The 19,896-nt window shown below is 32.9% G+C and overlaps 1 protein-coding gene and 1 pseudogene across 6 annotated transcripts in view; one reads left to right on the top strand and one right to left on the bottom strand.

The window, feature by feature from the left end:
* Positions 1 to 4,199: 4,199 nt before the first annotated feature.
* Positions 4,200 to 11,805, top strand: LOC145587568 (E3 ubiquitin-protein ligase RSL1-like; annotated as a pseudogene). The gene is made up of 4 exons (XR_014101311.1): positions 4,200 to 4,707; positions 5,498 to 5,747; positions 8,829 to 9,601; positions 11,073 to 11,805. The product of XR_014101311.1 is annotated as an E3 ubiquitin-protein ligase RSL1-like (transcript).
* A 3,880-nt stretch (positions 11,806 to 15,685) lies between these two features.
* The window catches only part of LOC145589479 (DNA-directed RNA polymerase III subunit 1-like), a 39,870-nt gene continuing 35,659 nt past the window's right edge, over positions 15,686 to 19,896 (bottom strand). For 2 of the 5 annotated variants that reach the window (XM_081646059.1, XM_081646060.1), the window contains exons 26-29: positions 19,101 to 19,305; positions 18,795 to 18,997; positions 16,404 to 16,523; positions 15,686 to 16,292 (exon numbers count right to left, since the gene is read on the bottom strand). In XM_081646059.1, coding sequence (XP_081502185.1) covers positions 16,472 to 16,523; positions 18,795 to 18,997; positions 19,101 to 19,305 — 460 coding nt within the window. In that variant the 3' untranslated portion in view covers positions 15,686 to 16,292; positions 16,404 to 16,471. Of the gene's footprint in view, positions 16,293 to 16,403; positions 16,524 to 18,794; positions 18,998 to 19,100; positions 19,306 to 19,896 lie in introns of those variants that run through there. The other 3 variants (XM_081646061.1, XM_081646063.1, XM_081646064.1) reach the window with 3 other exon arrangements.

Below are 19,896 nucleotides of genomic sequence, written 5' to 3'. Positions count from 1 at the left end.
CTACCCCCCTTAAAGAAAACGACTTAACTCAACTTTAGAATTATGTTGTTCTCTTTCTCATTCCATCTTTGGTAAAATCATAATACTTCTTTATGTTCATTCCTTGTTGCGAGTACCAATAATCTTATCAATCCTTTACTCATTATTCCAAAAATAATTAATTTCCACCTAAACCATCGTTTACTAATCCTTTAGTAAAAGTAATAAGCCCCCTTATTAATTCCTTGTAACATACATAGAAATATGAAGCTCTCCTCCCTTAAATCCTCTCTTCTCTCTCCTCTATTTCAAGTCCCCCCCCCCCTTTTAAACCCTAGGAGCTCGTCGAAGCTCTGGTGGCGCGGCCGTACTCCGGTGAGCCTCCTCATCTTCTTTCTTATTTTTCTGCTTCTCTTCCCCTTTCCTTTCTATTCCCCTTTTCTGTCTTTTAATCTTTCTCACACTCTAAAAACCCGAAACTTTCACCTTCTTTATTGAGGATTTTTAATCCCTTTTTGAGGTGTTTGTGTGAGCTATCCTAGTTATCGAAGGTTTCGAGGGAGGTTTCAGATCGCCTTCGGCGCCGTTTCCCACTTTTGCGTGGAAGGTTAGTGTTCGTTCAAAGGGTCTCCCCGCCGGTGAAACAAGGCCTAAGGACTAGGCCTAACGCCGCCGTCATTGGTCATCGGCAATTTTGACTGTGATGGAAACGGTAAAGTTGGGGTTAGGGTTTTGTGGGTCCTTGCGCTGGAGGGCTAGGCCTAACACCGCCATCAAGAGAAGTTCGTGACAGAAACGGTGAAGTTAGGACTAGGGTTTCAAGGTTTCTTGTGTTCGTGGTCTCGGGGTTTTCGGTTTGGGTGGTGCTCTCCTCTAGTTTGTTCTCTTTTCTAATATGTGTTTTCTTGGTAAATTATCAGAGTTTACTTGTGTTAGTTTGTTTTATGGTATTTTTTAGCCTCCTTTAGTTGTTTTCCGGGCTATTGAGTTGTTTTGGCTATAGTATTTTGGATGGTTGTGTTCAGAGGGAGTTAGGATCCTTTGTTAAGGATTGTGGTGTGGTTATAGTGGTAAGAGAGTTTACAGGTGTGGCTGTTGGGGGTTTGAACAAGAAGTTGGCCTTGGCTAAGGTGAAGTGTGTATTTTGTTGGAGTGGTATTGGTTTGGTTTCTTTTCCTTCGGTTGTAATGATTCTTGTGATCATTACTCTTGAAATTTGTTATCTGAAGAAGGCGCCCAAACTTTTTTTGGGGTTTCTCTAGCCTCGAAGATGTCAAATCTTTCTTGCTAACAAGGAAAGCTATTGATTGGAAGGTCACTAGTTTAAGTGACCCATTTGAAGACCTTACTTGGTGATGAGTTGATCCCGCTAGGTAAGGAAAAGCTAGCCATGGTAAAACAATTTTGATTCACTTCGTTTTTCTCTTTATGCATGGTGTGTAGTATGTTTTTGCTTCTTGGTTTGTAAGGAGTCCCTAATCTACGACAGGTCTAGTCAATTCAAATTTAATTTTGTTTTTAATGTCAAAAGTTGTTGTAAAGGCTTAAGGGTTAAAAGCCATGTTTTAAGTTTTAGTTCTTGTTCTGTATTTTGTAAACTCTGATTTTATAAATACAATTGCTATTGTAAAAAAAAAAAGGTAATAAGCGCCTTACTATCCCAAACCTTGATTTGTTTAGCTTTTTCGTAGATCAACTTTGTTAAAATCAACAGTTTCCTTTGTAACTCATGCCTTTAGTTTGTGTTCTTTCACAATGACTAATGAAGATGTCTTGTACTTTACCAAAGTCCAATGATAAGGCTACGCAAACTTATATATTTCCATATACTTTGGCTCAAATTTTCTTTCTACCAAAATTCATTTTTTGTTTCATGAGTTATACTTAATAACACTTGTTTTTGTTTAAATTTCACCACTCAATTCATTCTTGGATACTTTCACTTGCTTCTCTATAACTTAACTCATTTAAGTCCTTTAAACAGTCATGTCACTTATGTTCCTTGACATAGTAAACTTTATAGTTCTTTCTATACAAAATTTCCAAATGTTCCCATGCTAATGTCGGTTTGTATATACCATACAAATTTATTGGTTTGTTGACACACTCGCTAGAAATCACTTAGCTCGAAGCTTCCTACAAATAAAAATACGTAACTATAATTAATCCACTATTCTCACAAATTTCCAGCACCTATAATACTCTTTAAACCTTATAATCAACCCAATTTAATGACATAAAAGCCATAAAACCTTTTCTTTAAGTGGGTACATCAAAACCTTTCTTTCTCTCTCTCTCTCTCTCTTTTTTTTTTTTTTTTTTTTTTTTTTTTTTTTTTTTTTTTTTTTTACGGGCACTTCAAATCCTTTCAAAAAGACTTAGTTTTCATGACTTAAATAAAATTTCAGCATACTTACATAATATAAAACATCACTTTTAGACTAGAAAATCATATTTAAATCATTAAAAACATTTTTCCCTTTTATGGGTCATCAAACCCTAACTCAATAATTAAAGAGTAGTGTATATAATTAAATTACAGCATTAAATTGAGGGTTTTACACTCATTAAAAACATGTTTTAAACCATGAATTAATCAATAATAACAACCTAGCACAATTCCTAACCAATTAAATAAAATCCCCAATTTCTAGGGTTTATAATTAGGGTTCTTGATTAAATAAAAATCTAAAATTTTTATCAATAATTTAACAACATCATAATCCCAAAATCAATACCAAAAAACATAATTAAAATCATGCTTTAAAATCAATAAAACAATAAAATTAAATTAGGAAGAGAAAGAGAGTTTTTATTTTTTTTATTTTTTTTAATTTTACCAAACCGCAAAAGAGGAGAGAGGAGAGTGAAGATGGCCAGCGGGGTGGCCGCCGGTGCTGTTGCCGTCGATGGTGGCACTGGTGGTCATCTAGTGGCGCCGACGTGAGGGGAGGAGAAGAGGGAGAGAGAGGCGTGGGAAAGAGAGAAAAAGAAGAAGAAAAATAAGAGGAAAAGGAGAGAGAAAATAAAGTTAGAATTTTTGGGATTTTTGTGAAATATGACAATTATGAATCTTGAGTGAAAAAATCTTGAGGTTTAAAAGTATTTATACTCCCCTTTTGAAACAAAAACTCATAATTACAAAACTGTCAATACTAAATCCTACTCCCCCTTACCTTTTCTTTTGGGGCCAACTTAGGCTTTGTTTAGTTCACCTTACTTTTGCTTATCTGATCTAGTCTGATCTTGTTTGATCTGATGTGGTTTGGTCTGATTTGGTCTAATCTGATATGATCTTATTATCTGACTTGACCAAACTTTGACCTTAAGTATACGATAATCTGTAAGAAAAAAATATATCAAGTGGGATCTTATTAAATTCGTAATAATGTGTATTTATTAATATGTAATTTTCATAATTTTTTTTAATTACGAAATTAAAGTAATTTAGCGATAAAAAATTGTACATAAAACGATGATATGATCTGAACTTATTTTTTTTTATCTGATATGATTTGAACTTATTTTTTCTGATGTGAACTTAAATTTTTCTGAAATAAGTAAAAATAAGGTGAACTAAACAAGGCCTTATTGGGCCCTTAAGTTTCCTTAACTTTCCAATAAGTTAGTCCAATCATTTAAATAAAATTAACGCAATTAAAAATGTTTTTGTTGCCTCAATTCATGACTCATTTAAGTTATACATACTTACATTTTATTTAAATAATTAATTTCTTTTTAAAATGAAATGAATCATTTTAATAAAAAATAAATAATTTATATAATATAATAAAAATACGGAGTATTACCGTCTAACCCCCTTAAAAGAAGTTTCATCCTCGAAACTTGAGTACGAAAATCATAAAACTTTGTTCAAAACTTGTTTAAAACCGTACTTTTTCACCCATTTAATAAAAACTTTTCTTAATACTTACCTCAATCCTCATGGCTTTTTTTGGTCCGGTATTCGTGGGTTTGACACTTTGAGAGTGAGGGATAAGGGTAAGGGATCCCCACCCTCAAAGTGTCACTTGTGAAGATTGAACTCTCAACCTCAAGATTGAAATATGACAATCTTACCACTGCACCAACCTTAACTTGATATTCGGATCAAATTTCGAGAAGAGAGTATTTTTTGTTTTCATTGTAAATATACATACGTATAAATCGTACGGAGTATAATCGTATTAAATAAGTCAAAACTGTGGAAGATCTCCTGACATTCCAGAGAATTCTTGTGTCTCGATCAAGCATCAACAATGGCAGCCACTTTCAACACCGACGATGAAATAACAGCCATAACAGAACAAAGAGTGGAATTAACCAACGCAAAAACCCTAGAATCCGACTTAGATTTCGCCTTCAATCTCCAATTAGAGGAAGCCTTAACCGCTTCTCTCTCTCTCTCCTCCCTTCTTCCTCTTCTTCTTCTCCTCCTCTTCCTCTTCCAGAACCTTCTTCTTCCAACAACAATGGCGACGAACTCAATTTCGCAGATATTCAGAGTGAAGAACTCGAAAAGCTTGAACAAGAACGCCGAGACCATGAATTCAGCGAAATTGAGGCGAAGAAATTACGAGATGATCTTAATCGTTGTATTCACGACCAGAAACTTGCTCTTGAGATTACTCGTTTGCCTGAAGATGATTGGGATGAATTTGGTGATGAATTCGAAAGGCCTTTCGATGAAGGTTCCTCGTCTTCTTCAGTCGCCTCTCCGATTTTCAGGTAGTTTTATTTAAAGCTGTGTTTTATTAAGTTTTTGAGTTTTATTCAGTACAAATTAGTTTTAATCGATAAATGTTGGTAACTCTGTTGAACAAATACATTGAATTTTAATAAGTTTTCGAGTTTTATTCAGTAAAAATAAGTTTTAATCGATAAATGTTGGTAACTCCGTTGAACAAATACATTGAATTTTGTTTAACTCCGTTAAACAAATACATTGAATTAGTATTAATGAATCAGTTTTCGATTTTTTATTCAATAAAAATAAGTTATAATAGTTAAATATTTGTAACTATGTAGAACAAGTACAATGGCGAATGAGTAAATATCAGGTGAAGAGAACAAGGTGTTAGGCTAGCTATTTTATTGTTTTAAGTGACCAGTTTATGTTTTTTGGATGTTATATTTTGGTTGAATATTTTATGTAGAGTTGTGATTTGTAATGTTATTGTATTAATAAAAGTGCAATGGTGATAGAAGGTTGATTTTGTAAGTCTATTGAGTGATTTTTCGTGTTTCTTGGTTTGGTTTGTTATGCCCGAATGACATATTTTGAAGGTTTTAGTTGTGTTTGAAGTTGGATATCCGGCATTTGAATTTGAATGCTTAAATGCATTGTCATTTGATATGATTTTTCCTAGTTTTATGGATGGTATTGTAGATGTAATTGTGCTTAAGTTAGCAATTTAGTATTGATTGTTTGCGTAATTGGATCTTAGGTGTCACACTTACCTGCGGATAGTATGTTACTATGTTGTGATTTTAATGTCTTATTTTGGTGAATCCTCAGGTTGTATTTTAAGGGCTTAGTGGAGGTAAAACAAGTAGGAAATACCGAGGCTACACTAGCTGGCATTGGAGTCGCAATTTGTGATCCAAGGGAAAACTTGATTTTTGAGTTGAGCAAGCCTTTGGTGGGGAATGGAAAGAGTCGTCGAATAACTCAGATCAAGGCTTTAATTGAAGGTCTTGAAACTGCTCGTGCACTGGATTTGAAGCGCATCATTATCTTTTGTGACAACCTTCCTGTTTACCGTTATGTGAGTAGAAACTCCCTTGTCCTTGTTCTTGTCCTTGACTTGATTGATTGTATATGTATTAAAATCGTGTGAAATGTATTTTTTGTGCAATTATATATGGCTATTCAGACTATACTGTGAGTGAGTCAGATAGGATCTTTTATGGCATGGATATCTTAAGGGCCTTTTTGCTTTTCATTTGATGGACGAGCCTTAGCCTTTATAACACCCCTCCACCATGAAATATTAGTTAGGAAAACTATATTGAGAGGCTAATATGATCACTTTCTGGATTTGGGAGTAGATAATGACTATATTTTTGGTATGTGTCAACTTGAGTTGAGCGATAGAATTGGAGAGAGGATAGGGATGACCCTACCATTGTGAAGTTATTATGGGTATGTCATGCTAAATTCCTTGTTTTTGAGATGTTGAGACTGCGTAGCTAGCTATATATTTTAGATAGAGGAAGCATATTGTTGTGAAAAAATGTCTTAGTCCCTCTGCCAATAATAACCGTTGATGCCATTCACTTGTTTTACTTTGAACATTTTTGTCCACTAGTAATGTATAAAAGCAAGTATTATTATGTAAAATGATGCAATTATTTTAATATGGATAAACTATCTAATCAATTTGTATACTCTAATTTGGAGTTCTATGAGAGTACTATAAGATAGCACTTGAGTTTTTCAAAAAAAATAAAATAAGATGTCACTTGAGCATATATTTCAGAACGCTGCATGCAGCTTGGCTAGCTAAATTGCATATGTAATATGCAAATCTTAGCAAAATTTAAATAGGGAGTCCATGTATGTACCACCTTGTGATGAGCTGATGATCCTTTTATCTCGGTTGCCACAGATCAAATATCAATTAGCTATAAATATTATGTGTTTAAATCTTCTTTGACCAGATAGCTAAAAGATTATTTTGTTTGCCACACTTGTATTAGTCATTAGTGCTGTTTGAACTTAAATATTTTTCCACCCAAAATTCCCTTACATCCTTGAACTTTTGGGGATGGAGCATGGGGCCAGGTACTCTCAAAGTAACAAATTTTCTCCATAGTTGTAGACAAGGCAGAGCTTAAACTATAAGAAGGAAACCTCAAACTGTCAATTCCCTTAATCCCATCCACTTAAATTATTTAATGCCGTGTCATGCTATAGAGTATTGTATTGTACTTGTGAAGGAAACCTCAAACTGTTACTTGCTACTGCAGTTTGTGATAAAGCTTAGATTTCAAAGCACCAAACTTGGGTATGATATTGTTTCTTGGCCACCTGAAAGCTTCCTAAATTGAATAAAGTTGAGTTTTTTTTGGGACAGAAGACGTTAAACATATTTTGAGCTTTTGAGTTTTGACTGCTTTGATTTGGATGAAGAATTCTGTTTATTCCCGGTGTGCAAAAAGTTTTATTTAAGGATTTTTCTTATCTAATATGGAGTAGTAGTATTGGGGTTTCAATGAAGTTGTTTCAAGGAAATTATGTTTAGAAGATTTTTCCACTGTATTTCAGATTAGTTTTCAGTCAGTTGGAATCCTAGTTGAATCCTTCTATAATCATTTTAGTGTCCTATTCGTATTTAGGAATTGAGCACTCTTTATATTGTAGTAGAGTGATTAGAGTCTTAAGATGCAACTGGCAGTATTTTATTGCTGATACTTAAAAGTGCGGTCGGCTACATTTAAAATGTGTTTATATCCTCAAGTTCATTTAAGTTACTACCTTGTTCACGTGTGGGATATTTTTTTTTTTTTTTTTTTTTTTCAACTGTATATATAAGAAAAAACACATTTTATTTAACCTCAAACGAAATGATACAAAGTAGGGGTCTAGGAGATCAGCAGCAACAAGGCCAAATAGTTATATATAAAAAAATTTAGCATAATAGCTATGAGTGAGCTCAAACAAAGCTAAATACACCACTTGCTCCCAAAAAGTAACCAGGGAGGAATTTCAACGATGGAAAATTTAATTATTCCTCTTTAGTTAGAGCACCAACATAATAGATATAACACAATTTGCTATTAAATTTTATACCTCTTTGCCTTCTTACTTACAATGAAATTTTAGTTGGCCTTAAACTCTTAAAGAGTAGACGGGGCAATTCAATGTAACCAGGGAGGACTTTCAACGATGGAAAATTTAATTATTCCTCTTTAGTTAGAGCACCAACATAATAGATATAACACAATTTGCTATTAAATTTTATACCTCTTTGCCTTCTTACTTACAATGAAATTTTAGTTGGCCTTAAACTCTTAAAGAGTAGACGGGGCAATTCAATGTATCCCTATTTCCAATGAAACATCACTTTTCTTATCTCCTTGGTTGTAAGACATAAATTACATGTGGGGTCGAAAAGTTTCATAATAAGACAAGTATTAAGTTTTCTCATACAGTCATACTAGCAACCCGAAAAAAGCTTCACACACTTTGACCTATGCATTATTCACATACTCTGACTAGCTTTGGTGTCATTGGTGATTTATATTTAAATGGAAAAATATAATCATGTGGGATCTTGTAAATTTACTTCAATTTATATTTTTAGTTAATGATAACTAAAGATATTAGCGATTGAAATAATGCAATGGCAAATGTGAAATGAGAATTGTTTCTAGTGAAAAGAAATAAAGGAAGTACATTCCTTGATTTTATTTTTCCCACGGTGGGTGATCAATTTACGGTTGGTTGTTAAAAATATGCCTTGTACAGTTAGCCCCTTAGGGTTTAACCTAGCCACTATTTTATGTGGGCTATGGTATTTGTTATGTGGGCTATGGTTTTCTGTTTTTGGGCTTATTTCTGGCCTATTCCATTTTATGTTTTGAGAGTACTGTATAAACTCCCTTAGGGTTTAACCTAGCCACTATTTTGTAATCTGTAATTATAACTCTCCTCTCGATTGCCTTTTTGTGGATGTAGCTAATTCATCGTTAGTGAACCATGTAAAACCTGTGGTCTTGTTGCTGATCTATTTAATCTTGGTTGGATCTGTTACAACAATAGTCATGCGTGAAATATAATTTTTTATTTTTTATTTTATTTTTATTATTTATTTATTTTTTTTTATTTTTTTTATTGGATGCAGGCTATGCATGCATGGCAACCAAAACAGAGGAAGGTTGTTAATTTAATGGCAAAAGTAGAATTTCTTCAAAAGGAATTTACCTACTATCGTCTTTGCCTTGTTTCCCGAAATGTTATAAAGTTTGCATTCAAGCTTGCTAGAGATGCTATCACTTCTCAGATCTCCAAACCTACTGAGCCTAACCGTCTCAAGATTTTGAAGGAGATTTGTGTGATCTGCTTGGAAGAGACAGATCAGGATAAAATGTTCACTATTGATAGATGTCTGCATAAATATTGTTTCTCTTGTATGAAGCAGCATGTGGAAGCAAAGTTACATAATGGGATGGTACCAAAATGCCCTCATGAAAGTTGCAAGTATGAGCTAAATGTTAGCAGCTGTGAAAAGTTCTTGTCACCTAAGCTAATTGAAATTATGAAACAACGAGTTAGAGAAGCATCGATACCTGTTGCTGAAAAGGTATATTGCCCTTACCCTAGGTGCTCAGTATTGATGTCAAGAGCTGAGATTAACGACTTTGCAAGGAAAGAAAATGTTAATAGAAGAATATCCGGGGCCAGAAAATGCTTAAAATGTCATGGGCTCTTTTGCATCTATTGTAGAGTGCCATGGCATAATAATATGTCCTGTTTAGAGTATAAGAGATCAAATCCAAATCCGCAGCCTGAAGATGCAAAGCTTAAGTCACTTGCAACTAAAAATTTGTGGCGCCAATGTGTGAAATGCAAACATATGATTGAACTCGCTCAAGGTTGCTACCACATGACATGCAGGTAAGTTTACTTCACACTTATATATTTTATATTAAAAATGTATTTGGTATGGCTGTATGGAAGCATACAAAGTTGATTTAATCTGGATGATAGGATGAGTTTGTCAAAATAGTCTAATGAGCAGTCACTAGTGTCAGGAGAATGGAAAATGAAGTCCTGAGGAACTGCTAACATCTTGTCACATGTATACTTAATTACCCACTCCGAATATTTAAATATTTGAAATATAAGTGCTAAGTAACTGGGAATGAAATCCAGATTTTTTTTATTTTTTTATTTTTATTTTTTATTTTGTTAGTTTTTTGTTTGTGGACGGTGCTTTTAGATGATTTTTGCTAGCTGACTCTGAATCATTTCAGAATTTGAATTGCCAGTATCAACCTTATGTTGTACGCACTGGGTTTTGGTGTGGGTTATGTGTTGTTAGAGTGCTAGGTTGAGGTTGTGGAGGACTGGAGGTGCAAATGGAAGATGCTAAGATGACTTGTAGTGAAAGAGTTGCCTAAGGTATATTAGGTAAAAGAGTATAAGAAAGCCAAAGTAGTATACCAATAACCAAGGGGTGAGAAGTAGAAGATGGCTTGCTGAGTAAGTGTAAAAGAAATGCAGGGCTGCTCATAGAAGAAATGTTATAGATAGAAGAGTTTAGGAAAAAAATCATGGCTGAATTTAATAGTTTGTTGAATGTTACAGACCCTTACAGTTATTAATGGATGCACCTAGTTGAAGTCTCATGACCTTGATGTTCACAGTGAGTGCGATCTTGATCATTGTGGGAATTCAAGATTCATATCAGCTTGTTGACGTCGTGTCCATTAATTTGTAGTGTTGGTACAATGGATGGAAAACATGATAAGACCTGTTAGCTTTCCTGGGTAGCTTTGGCTTAGATTCCCATATGACGAATGTGATAGAGTAATATTTCATGCCGGAAAGTTTACAACTTTACATTGATACTATCACATTCATTTTATTTGGTTACCCTCTCTATTACCCTTTCTTTTCTAACACTTGTGGCTGTTGGGCTGAACACCTTGAGAAGCCATCATATTCTACTCAGATTTCAAACCCGAGGCCCCTGCTCTCTGGTTCTTTAGACCATTTTGCCGATCTAATGAAGTAGAAACTGAATTTTGTTACATATTTTGCTTTTGAAAGAGCGGCGTGTGAGTGGAAATGGGAGTTTGGGGATTTGAAAGTGGTAATTGGAGCGAATTAGTATTCAGAGTCTGATAACAAAATCATTGATATATCTCTGACTAATGCCCTCCCTTTGCCATCCTCTTCCTTTTTGCTATGATAACACCAAAGGTTTTAAAGTGTTTTGAGTGTTATTCTTCTCTGTAACCCATAACCTTGACAAAATCTGGTTTTGTGATATAAATTTCTCATTCTCAATTTTAGTTTCCCTACAATGAACACCCTTAAGTTGTTAAAAACTAAAATTATAACATGTTCATATTGTATGCAGATGTGGGTTTGAATTTTGCTATACATGTGGAGCCGAGTGGAAGAACAAGAAGGCTACATGTTCATGTCCACTTTGGAATGAAAGGAATATCATGTATGATGACTCAGATTTTGGCGATGATGACGAAGAAGATTACGATGAAGATGAATATTACTCTGAATCTGGCTCTGACTCGGATTGGTAACTGCGTAGGAAGATCACAGCATTCATCTTCATTTTTGTTTATTTTGTTTATAAAATCGTTTTCATAGTCTAAGCATTAAAAACTGCTTACTGCATCCCCTCTCCCAATCTCAGTCACATCTTAGTCTTCTGAGCACTTGAGCAAATCCCAATCATTCTGATTCCTTCCTTTGTGTTTTTGTCTGTCACTAATTGTTTTGTTTTTGTTTTTGTTAAACTTGTTAAACTGATCAAGCCCCACTTGAACTATTAGCTGATCTTAACAATATTAATTTCGGCTTTCTAAGAAAAAACCCGCGGATCCTGGTTAAGTTGGAAAAATTACCCAGAATAATTTTAATTTTGCCACATTTGTCCAAAATAATTGAAAATAGTATGATAGAGGGGGGGTACCATGAAACATCACCCGGAAGTACATTACATATAAATAAAAGAATATTGGAACAAAGTTAATGTTCCTTCTTTTATTTATATGTAATGTTCTTTATTTTATATGTAATGTTTATTTTACCCATTCATTTTCTCTCTCTTCGATACTCTCTCTCCTCTTTCTCTAACTTCTTCCATTTTATTTCTTGATTTTTATAGTTTTTAAGTGCTTAATTGAGTTAATTCATCACTCACAAATGCATTTATGCTAGATTTTACATTTCAAAATCCGAATTTCATAATCAAATTTTCGGATTTTTCATGATTTGAGAATTTTGGGTATTTTTTTTTTATTTTGGCTAAAAAACTTGCAATTGAGTGTTCAACTTGCTTGATTTTCACTATTAATTCACTTTACAAGGGTTTTTTTTTACTCATTTGAGGTATTACTTCTCTTTCTTTGTTCTACTTCATGAATATGAAACCTTAGGTTGTGCTTCAATAGTGAACTCTCTCTTTGCTTGTTATTTTTACTAATATTTTGTGTTTTGTGATAATATTTGTTATTTTTACCTATATTTTGTGTTTTGTGATAATGAAGAATGTTTGTTTGAATTTTTGGCACTACCATTGTTGTTCATCATCTTCTTCCATGGTTTGGGTAGTAGTATTTTTTTATTATTTTATATGTAATATTCTTTTTCAAAAAGATAATGTTCTTTAATACTTAAAAATAATGTTATTTTATTTTTAAGTTATGTTCTTTTATTGTATGTAATGTTCTTTAATTTATATGTAGCCTTTTTTTTTTTTTTTTTTTTTTTTGAGATGTACTCCATTTATTATTCAACAACATAATATCCCACTTTTTATAAATTTAAATAAAAACCCTACTAATTAACTTTACGAACATTTGATTTCTATGTTAGCAAAATGAAATGTACAAATTCTAAGATAGACCTGATTTACAATAAATTATTGTAGACCAACTGCCCTTGTCATTTACTCACATGAGCTTCCCTCAGGTCTATTATTTTCTCTTTCTTCAAAGCTCCATTCTCTATCTTCATATCTGCAACACTCTCTCAACACTTTTGCTCTCTGATCTTCTTCTTCAATGGTGAAAATTAAACACGAGGCGGTGTTTCACAAAATCGTGGTAAATCCTCCTACTTCAACTTGATTTTTGAACTTTCTAAGCTTATTATGATTTTTTTTTTTTTTTTTTTTTTTTTTTTTTTTGGGCCCAGATTTTGTTCTTCTTGAATTGAAGCTCTTTAGTTTAGTATTAACGATCTAGGTTTTCAATTTTCGAGTTGATTTTTTGACTTTTAAAGCTTATTAATCGACATTTTTTTCTTGGATTGAAGCTTTCTTAAGAGGGTTTTATTTATTTATTTTAATTTTTTTTATGCTTCGATCTTGTTTAGTTTTAAGGATCTAGGGTTTCAATTTGTTCAATTCATGTTTTCGCTATGATTTCGTATCATTATTTTTGCACTCATATTTTTTTGTTTAGTGTATTATAGATCTTCGATATCAATCTGAATATTATGCTCAATTTTTGTTGTGGACGAGGTGGAGGTAAGGAGTTTTGCTGCTATTGTTTGGTTGAATGGAGGGATGTGAGTGTGGTGTTGTTTAAGGGGGTTGTGGTGTATGATAAGATTGGGCAAGCTGACTTGTTTGTTGGTGCTGCTCTATTGCTTACCAAGGAAGTGCTCTGTTGCTTATTATGACTTTGATGAACAGTTTCAAAAGTTGTAAATGACCATGTACTTCTTTGTATAATATGTTAATTGTGTTGTATCTATACAATGAAGCATAAAAAAAATAGGGAAAAAGAAATTAATGATGTATTTTGGATTAGCTCAATAGCTACAAATTGGTTTAAAGCTATTTGGATATGATAAGTGACATCGTGTTAGCTATTTATGTAATCATGTTATATCTCGTTGAAAAATAGTGAAAATTGTTTTTTAATGGTAAAAGTCTATTAGCTCAATTGGTAGAGCAGCGTGCAAATGCACAATGATGTAGGTTCGAATCCTACATAGGCTAGGTAAAGATAAAAAACAATGAAATGTTGTAAAAATACGATAACTATATAGGACTATATTTAAATAGGGGTCACTATATGCATGTCTAAATATGGGTTTTGAATAAGGGTCACTATATATTAAAATAAGGTCACTATATTTAAATAAAGGTCATTATGTATAACTATGACAATATCTAAATAAAAGTCACGAACTCATTGTATACATGTATAAATATGGGTTGATAATATTTTAAATAAGAGTCACTATATATTTAAATAAGGGTCACTATGTTTAAATAAATGTCACTATTTATAACCATGACTATATTTAAATAAGGGTCACTATATATACATAAGAGGTCACTATATCATAGTATTTAAATAGGGTCACAATACAATTGAGAACAATGATAACCCTTTCTTAGAACTCAGAAGCTCATCGCTCACGTTTGTTGCATTATTGATTCTTTCACAATAATAGTCCTTTCAAACTTATCATATAGGAAACACAATTAATTAGCTATGCATAGTGACCTTAAGATAATATAGAACATTAATGTCAAAATAGCCACAGTGACTTTTATTAGATTTATAATACTCCGTAGCTTTAATAGTCAAATTAGATCAATTACACAATATGTCTATCATCTTTCTCAGAAAAAAATTAAAAATTAAATCAAAACTACAAAACAATATGTTGAATATCATCATCCTAAATCTAATCGAATCAACCAATACAATCAGATAGCATTGGAACACCATCAGTTATAGTTGAAATAGTACTCAATTGAAGATTATCGTTATCCGATCCTCTAGTTCGTCTTCTTCAAAATAATCAATCTCATGCTGTTTGGGTCCATTGTTTTTAAGATCTTCAATAGTAATCTGCGAATAATCTGAAATATATTGAATATAATTCATACTATTTACTCGATTTTTTTGGCCAAAGTAAATCAAATTAAAAGCGTAATTGATATCTTCATAACATTTGTGTTTGATTCAAATTCACGAATTGATTTGTTGAGATTGATAGCAACCGAAAATTGTTGTTCCATTGATGAATTCAGCAATTCGTGAATTAATTTGTTAAGATCGATTCTTCCATTGATGAATTTTGCAGCTTTAGCGTTGCTAGGTTTTTCGTATAGGGGTTTATTTTTGGGTGGGAAGACGGTGGGCTGTTTGTATATGGACTGAGAAGTATAAAACGGGCTGCCTGTTTTGTTGTGTACACTTGAGACCATAAGGTCCACAATAATTTTATTGTGGACCAGGTCCACGCAAGATCTTCTGAATAAAATGAAGGTGACTTAAATTTTCATGTAACATTGTATCGGTCCAACTATGTCACAAATAGGAACGAATAAGGTGTATAGCATGAGTTCCAAACAATCTATACTCTCTAAATCTTTTCATGTATATTTAGTTAACGCACCAATAACCCTAATCCTTAAACCCTAAACCTTTACATCATTATAAAAGAAAAATAAAACGTTAACATCAGTATAGGTAAAATAATTCAATTTGTTTTGTTTAGTTACATTACTTCCGTAGATAGTAAATGTAATTCTTTTTAATATACTTTCATTATAATAAAAATAACATTGTATTTCGTTATATAGTTTAGAAATCCAAGCAACTTAGCTAGTTTAACACGTGCCAAAACCTTAAAACAACATATATTCAGCATGATAATGAGAAATTTATACCCTGAAATTAACAATAACCATTAAGTGGTGATAAAATATACTTGTATTTTTTTTGTCCTTTTTTTAGGCGGTTAAATCAATAATTAAAAAAAAAATAAAAAAAAATTCTCAAAGATGGCAAAATATAAATTTTCAAAAATATTGATAACATCATCATCATTCATTTTCTCAAATAACTACAATTCATTTATGACTTTAATGTATCATACTCTCCATATTTTATTACTAGTATGCTGGAAGTGGTATTGGTAGAAGAATAAAAAAAAATAAAAAAATAAAAAAGCAAAAGTGAATAAAGTGGGAAGGAGATAGAATATGAAAAATGTTAAAATATAATGTGAAGGGACTACTGTGGGAAGGAAAATAGAGAAATATTGTTAAAAAAAGTTTCCAAAATAAGAAATAGAGTGAGTAAAAATAAAATACAGCTGCAAAAGGAAAGTGGAGCAAGCAATAAAATAAAGGGAGTACTAGAATTACTGTAGATGGAATAAAACAAAATATAAATAAAAAATAAATTTCAAAAAAGGAGCCTGTCTTCTTCAAAGTGTAGCTTCATCTTCTTCGGAACTGAACCAGTATAGAGCCTGTTTCCAAGAACAGTATCCAGAAGAGAATTATAATGATCACTGTATAAATAAAAACTCCAATTTATCAGTACTTCAGTTCCCCTATCCTCAAACTATGAACACGCTCACTAAATTATTTGGTATAACTAATGTGACACTTACAGATGTATTATTAGTTTTGTGAGCTCGAGCAATGATTAATTAAATTTCAGAACATTATTAGCTACGCTAAGTTATGTACCTCTCTGATTTGGAATGATTTTTTCAGCAACCCCAAATCAGGGTAGTCCAGATAAGATCAGGCCAATTTCAGGTCACAGGTCACAGTTGCTATATAAATATAACCATCCTGTATAGTGGAGAAAAAGTTCATAAGTCTTGCGCAGATTAAAAAAAATGGCAAGAAAAGATCAAATTTGAGAGAGAAGTTGTAATGAATGAAAACCATCCAGTACTTTACCTTGGTCTTTGCATTTTTAAACATTAAATTGATGTTGCTTGTTCGATCATTGGCTCTTACTTAATCAATCAAGAAACTATCGGATCTGATGCGTAATTGAGTGCTGGCAGAGAATCATTTCTGTATAAGGGTGAAAAAATTGCAATTAAATTAGGTTTGGATCTAAAAACTTCTGATGTATGCACAGTGCAAGTTCAAGCCCATACATAACACAAGTACATTATCTTTCACTGGACATCAATGGACATGATGCAAGGTGCTATTAAATATTATGAAATTTCAGTACAATTCATACGAAATATTAAAATTGGTTCACCAACAAATATTTTTGATGTACTCCCTCTATTACTAAAAGTTCGAGCCACTTATTATAGACTTGGGAAAAATTAGAGGCTAATACAAAGGGGTGGGGGGGGGGGGGGGGGGGGGAGGTATAAAGTAAGAGAAATGGAGTAAACAGTTGAGTAGGGTAAGATAAAAGGTGGATAAAGTAAAACAGATGAAGTTGGGGTAAGTAGGTAAATAGGGGGTTTGCTAAAAAAATGAAACTAATTAAAAGTGAGTCGAATCTGAAATACCACGAAATTGTGTTATCTAAGGGCCTGTTCTGATTTATTGAACTGAGCTGAGCTGAACTGAACTGAACTAATTGGAGTAAACTGAATTGAATTGAATATTTTATGAGAGAAGGAAATTAAGTTAAGAACTGAACGGAACTGGACTGAAAATAAGTTGAAGAGAACAAGCCCTAACATCTTCGGTTTAAAAAGGCTGCAACATTGTTAGATACATCTCTTTAGAGCCTTCCATTGACAGTTGTAGGATATAAATCTAAGCTCATGCTAAGAAGAAAAAAGTTCACGGTGAAGCAGCACTTAACCGAGTTTTACAATATTTCATTATGCCACTTCCATAGTCATTGTGCATTGTTGATTGACTAAAGATACCCAACAAAGGATTTCATTTTGCTAATTAAGTTTTACAAACCCAACAACATGGTCTGTTGGCTTCTCTTTAGGAAAAGAAGTTTGAGTTAATTAGCTTTGAAGGTGTTTCACAGAACAACTACATCGATTCAGTATTTATCATCCCCGTTAATACAGGTTGACAGTTGAGAATAAATTTCTGACATAAGATTTCATTTAGTTAATCAAAGATGCTGTCCCAAACAACATATTCCAAAGTCAAGATTCAATTTCACAGAACATTTGCATTAAGTTAGTATATGCAGTTGAAAAAAATAAAAACACTAACATAGTCAAGATGAAACTTCACAGAACATCTGCATTAAGTTGGTATAAGCAGTTGAAAAAAAAAAAAAAACATTGAGAGTTGTGTTTCAGATTTAAATTGAAAAAAAAAATACACTTGAGAATTGTAATATGAGGAGCATGGGTGTCTACATCCAACTTTCTTTACACCTTGGATGCGATATGTTTGGATATAGTGTTCAAAGGTTGGGATGGGAGAGTACGAGAGTAGGAAGGTCTCATCTTCACACACCTTGAAGATACTTGTTACACACAACCATCTGAATGGCTACCAATAGAATAGGGAATTACTTTTCTATGGTATTTTTTTATAGAATACTGGAATTAGAAATAGTATTTAGACAAATGTATTTGCCCAACAGGTAAATATAAAATCAAGAGTGAACTGATGAGTTTCCTATAAGTTAGGGACACTTCCCTATTCATTCACCATTAAGGCAACCACAAACATGTTCCTGCATTTCCTTTCAAGGCTATCTGAACTTTTAACCTATAATTGTGAGTGGCTAGTGTAGAACCTTAGGAGTAAGAAAAAAGCCAATCTTCTAAGCATGACAGTTATGCAGAGAGAAAGGGGATAAGTCATTTAATCCTCACGGTTCTCCCTTTTAAAATTTGTTTTATCCTTGCTTTCTCTTTGGTATCAGGCAAAGTGCAGAAGCTGGTTCCTTTCGGTAGCCTTGAGATAAAATTGAAGGGAAAGAAAATTAGATTTCTCATTGGCAAAGTTTCTTCACATATACCATTTCTCTTTCTTCTGAATTCTTTGAGCAACAGCACACTCGTCATTATTTACAGGGCAACATTATCAACAACGATTGGAGAACAAGACTGTCTTTAACCCCTCCTTTCACATTGGTAATCACTTGGTGCTATTCAATATTGTTCTTTACATCTTGTAATTAAAACAAGACAGAATTACTCAATTATTTCTAGTAAACATGTCCTAAAGCCATAATTTATACTTAAAATTGCAGATTTAGTAGCAAGACGTCAAGACATCTACAATAACACAATATAGTTGATACATGTAACACATTTTATGAACCCGAAGTCCCGAACAGGTAAGGCACTTGGAAGAAAAAATAAAGTCCACCACAATAATATATTGTCAACGTACCTCTGCATAATTTTCAAAATTCCAGTGCCAATCTGCATTGGTACACCCATGATGATGCATTCACTAACTCCTTCAATTTTTTCTTCCCTCCCATTCACAGAACCATTAAAAAGATGATCAGCAGTTTTTTCAAAAGATGCCAACATCAGTATACTTTCTTTCATTTTAGCAATCCCAACTCTAGTAACTGCTAAAACCTCCCCCTGTTACATGAGCAATAAAGGCAACAAATATTTAATCTGTTTTCAGAATATAAAAGAAACCATCCCGATCAATGTGAACAGAAATCATGAATAAAGATATAACCTTAAATGTCATCACATCAGCGAGAAGCATCATATGGCGTATGTCTACATCCATAGAATGACTTTGCATGACCTTGTTAATTTCTCTGATGATAGAGCTCCTTGCAGCTTCTATTCCAAGAGTTTGTTGGACTTCAATAATATGATTGCTCTCTGATTTGCATCCATCAACTCCTTGAATCCCCATGGCCTCCCTAAGCCCCGTCCTATAAAAAACTCAGAATTACATAACAAATAGAATTACAAAAAAAAGATTTTAGGAGTATTTGGTAGCAAGACGTCAAGACATTTACAATAACACAATATAGTTGATACGTGTAACACATTTATTTAAGTGTACATATTAATGAGGGTAAACATGTAAATACACATTTTGAAGGGTATAATTGGCGGCACGTGAATCATAAGAGCAATCTTATACTTTTTATAAGGTACAGATATAATACCTCATTATCTCTTATCACGTCTAAATTTTCAATATAAGTTAACAGTAGATAGCCAAAGAACTTAATCATGTTATGAAGTGTCAAAACTAATTTTGGTACTTAAAACTACCGCAATAGGACACAACAATTAGCTATCAATGCTTGTTGACATCCTCAATCCACTTCTACTTCTAAAGGATAAGCCCGAAACTGGTTGCAGAATTGGCAGTTAAACTATTTCCAGAACAGTAATTTTTAACAAAAAGCAATTTATAAACCTGCATTGGGTCTAAACTCTAAGGAAACATTAAGACTAAATTATATGGAATTATATCTGTCATATGTTCAACATATTGGTGCTTCATCTTTCTG

Source organism: Chenopodium album, chromosome 17 (assembly GCF_948465745.1).
Source record: "Chenopodium album chromosome 17, dcCheAlbu1.1, whole genome shotgun sequence".
Lineage (NCBI taxonomy): Eukaryota > Viridiplantae > Streptophyta > Magnoliopsida > Caryophyllales > Amaranthaceae > Chenopodium > Chenopodium album.
The sequence above is the reverse complement of the archived record's forward strand: the minus strand, read 5'-3'. Positions and strand labels throughout refer to the sequence as shown.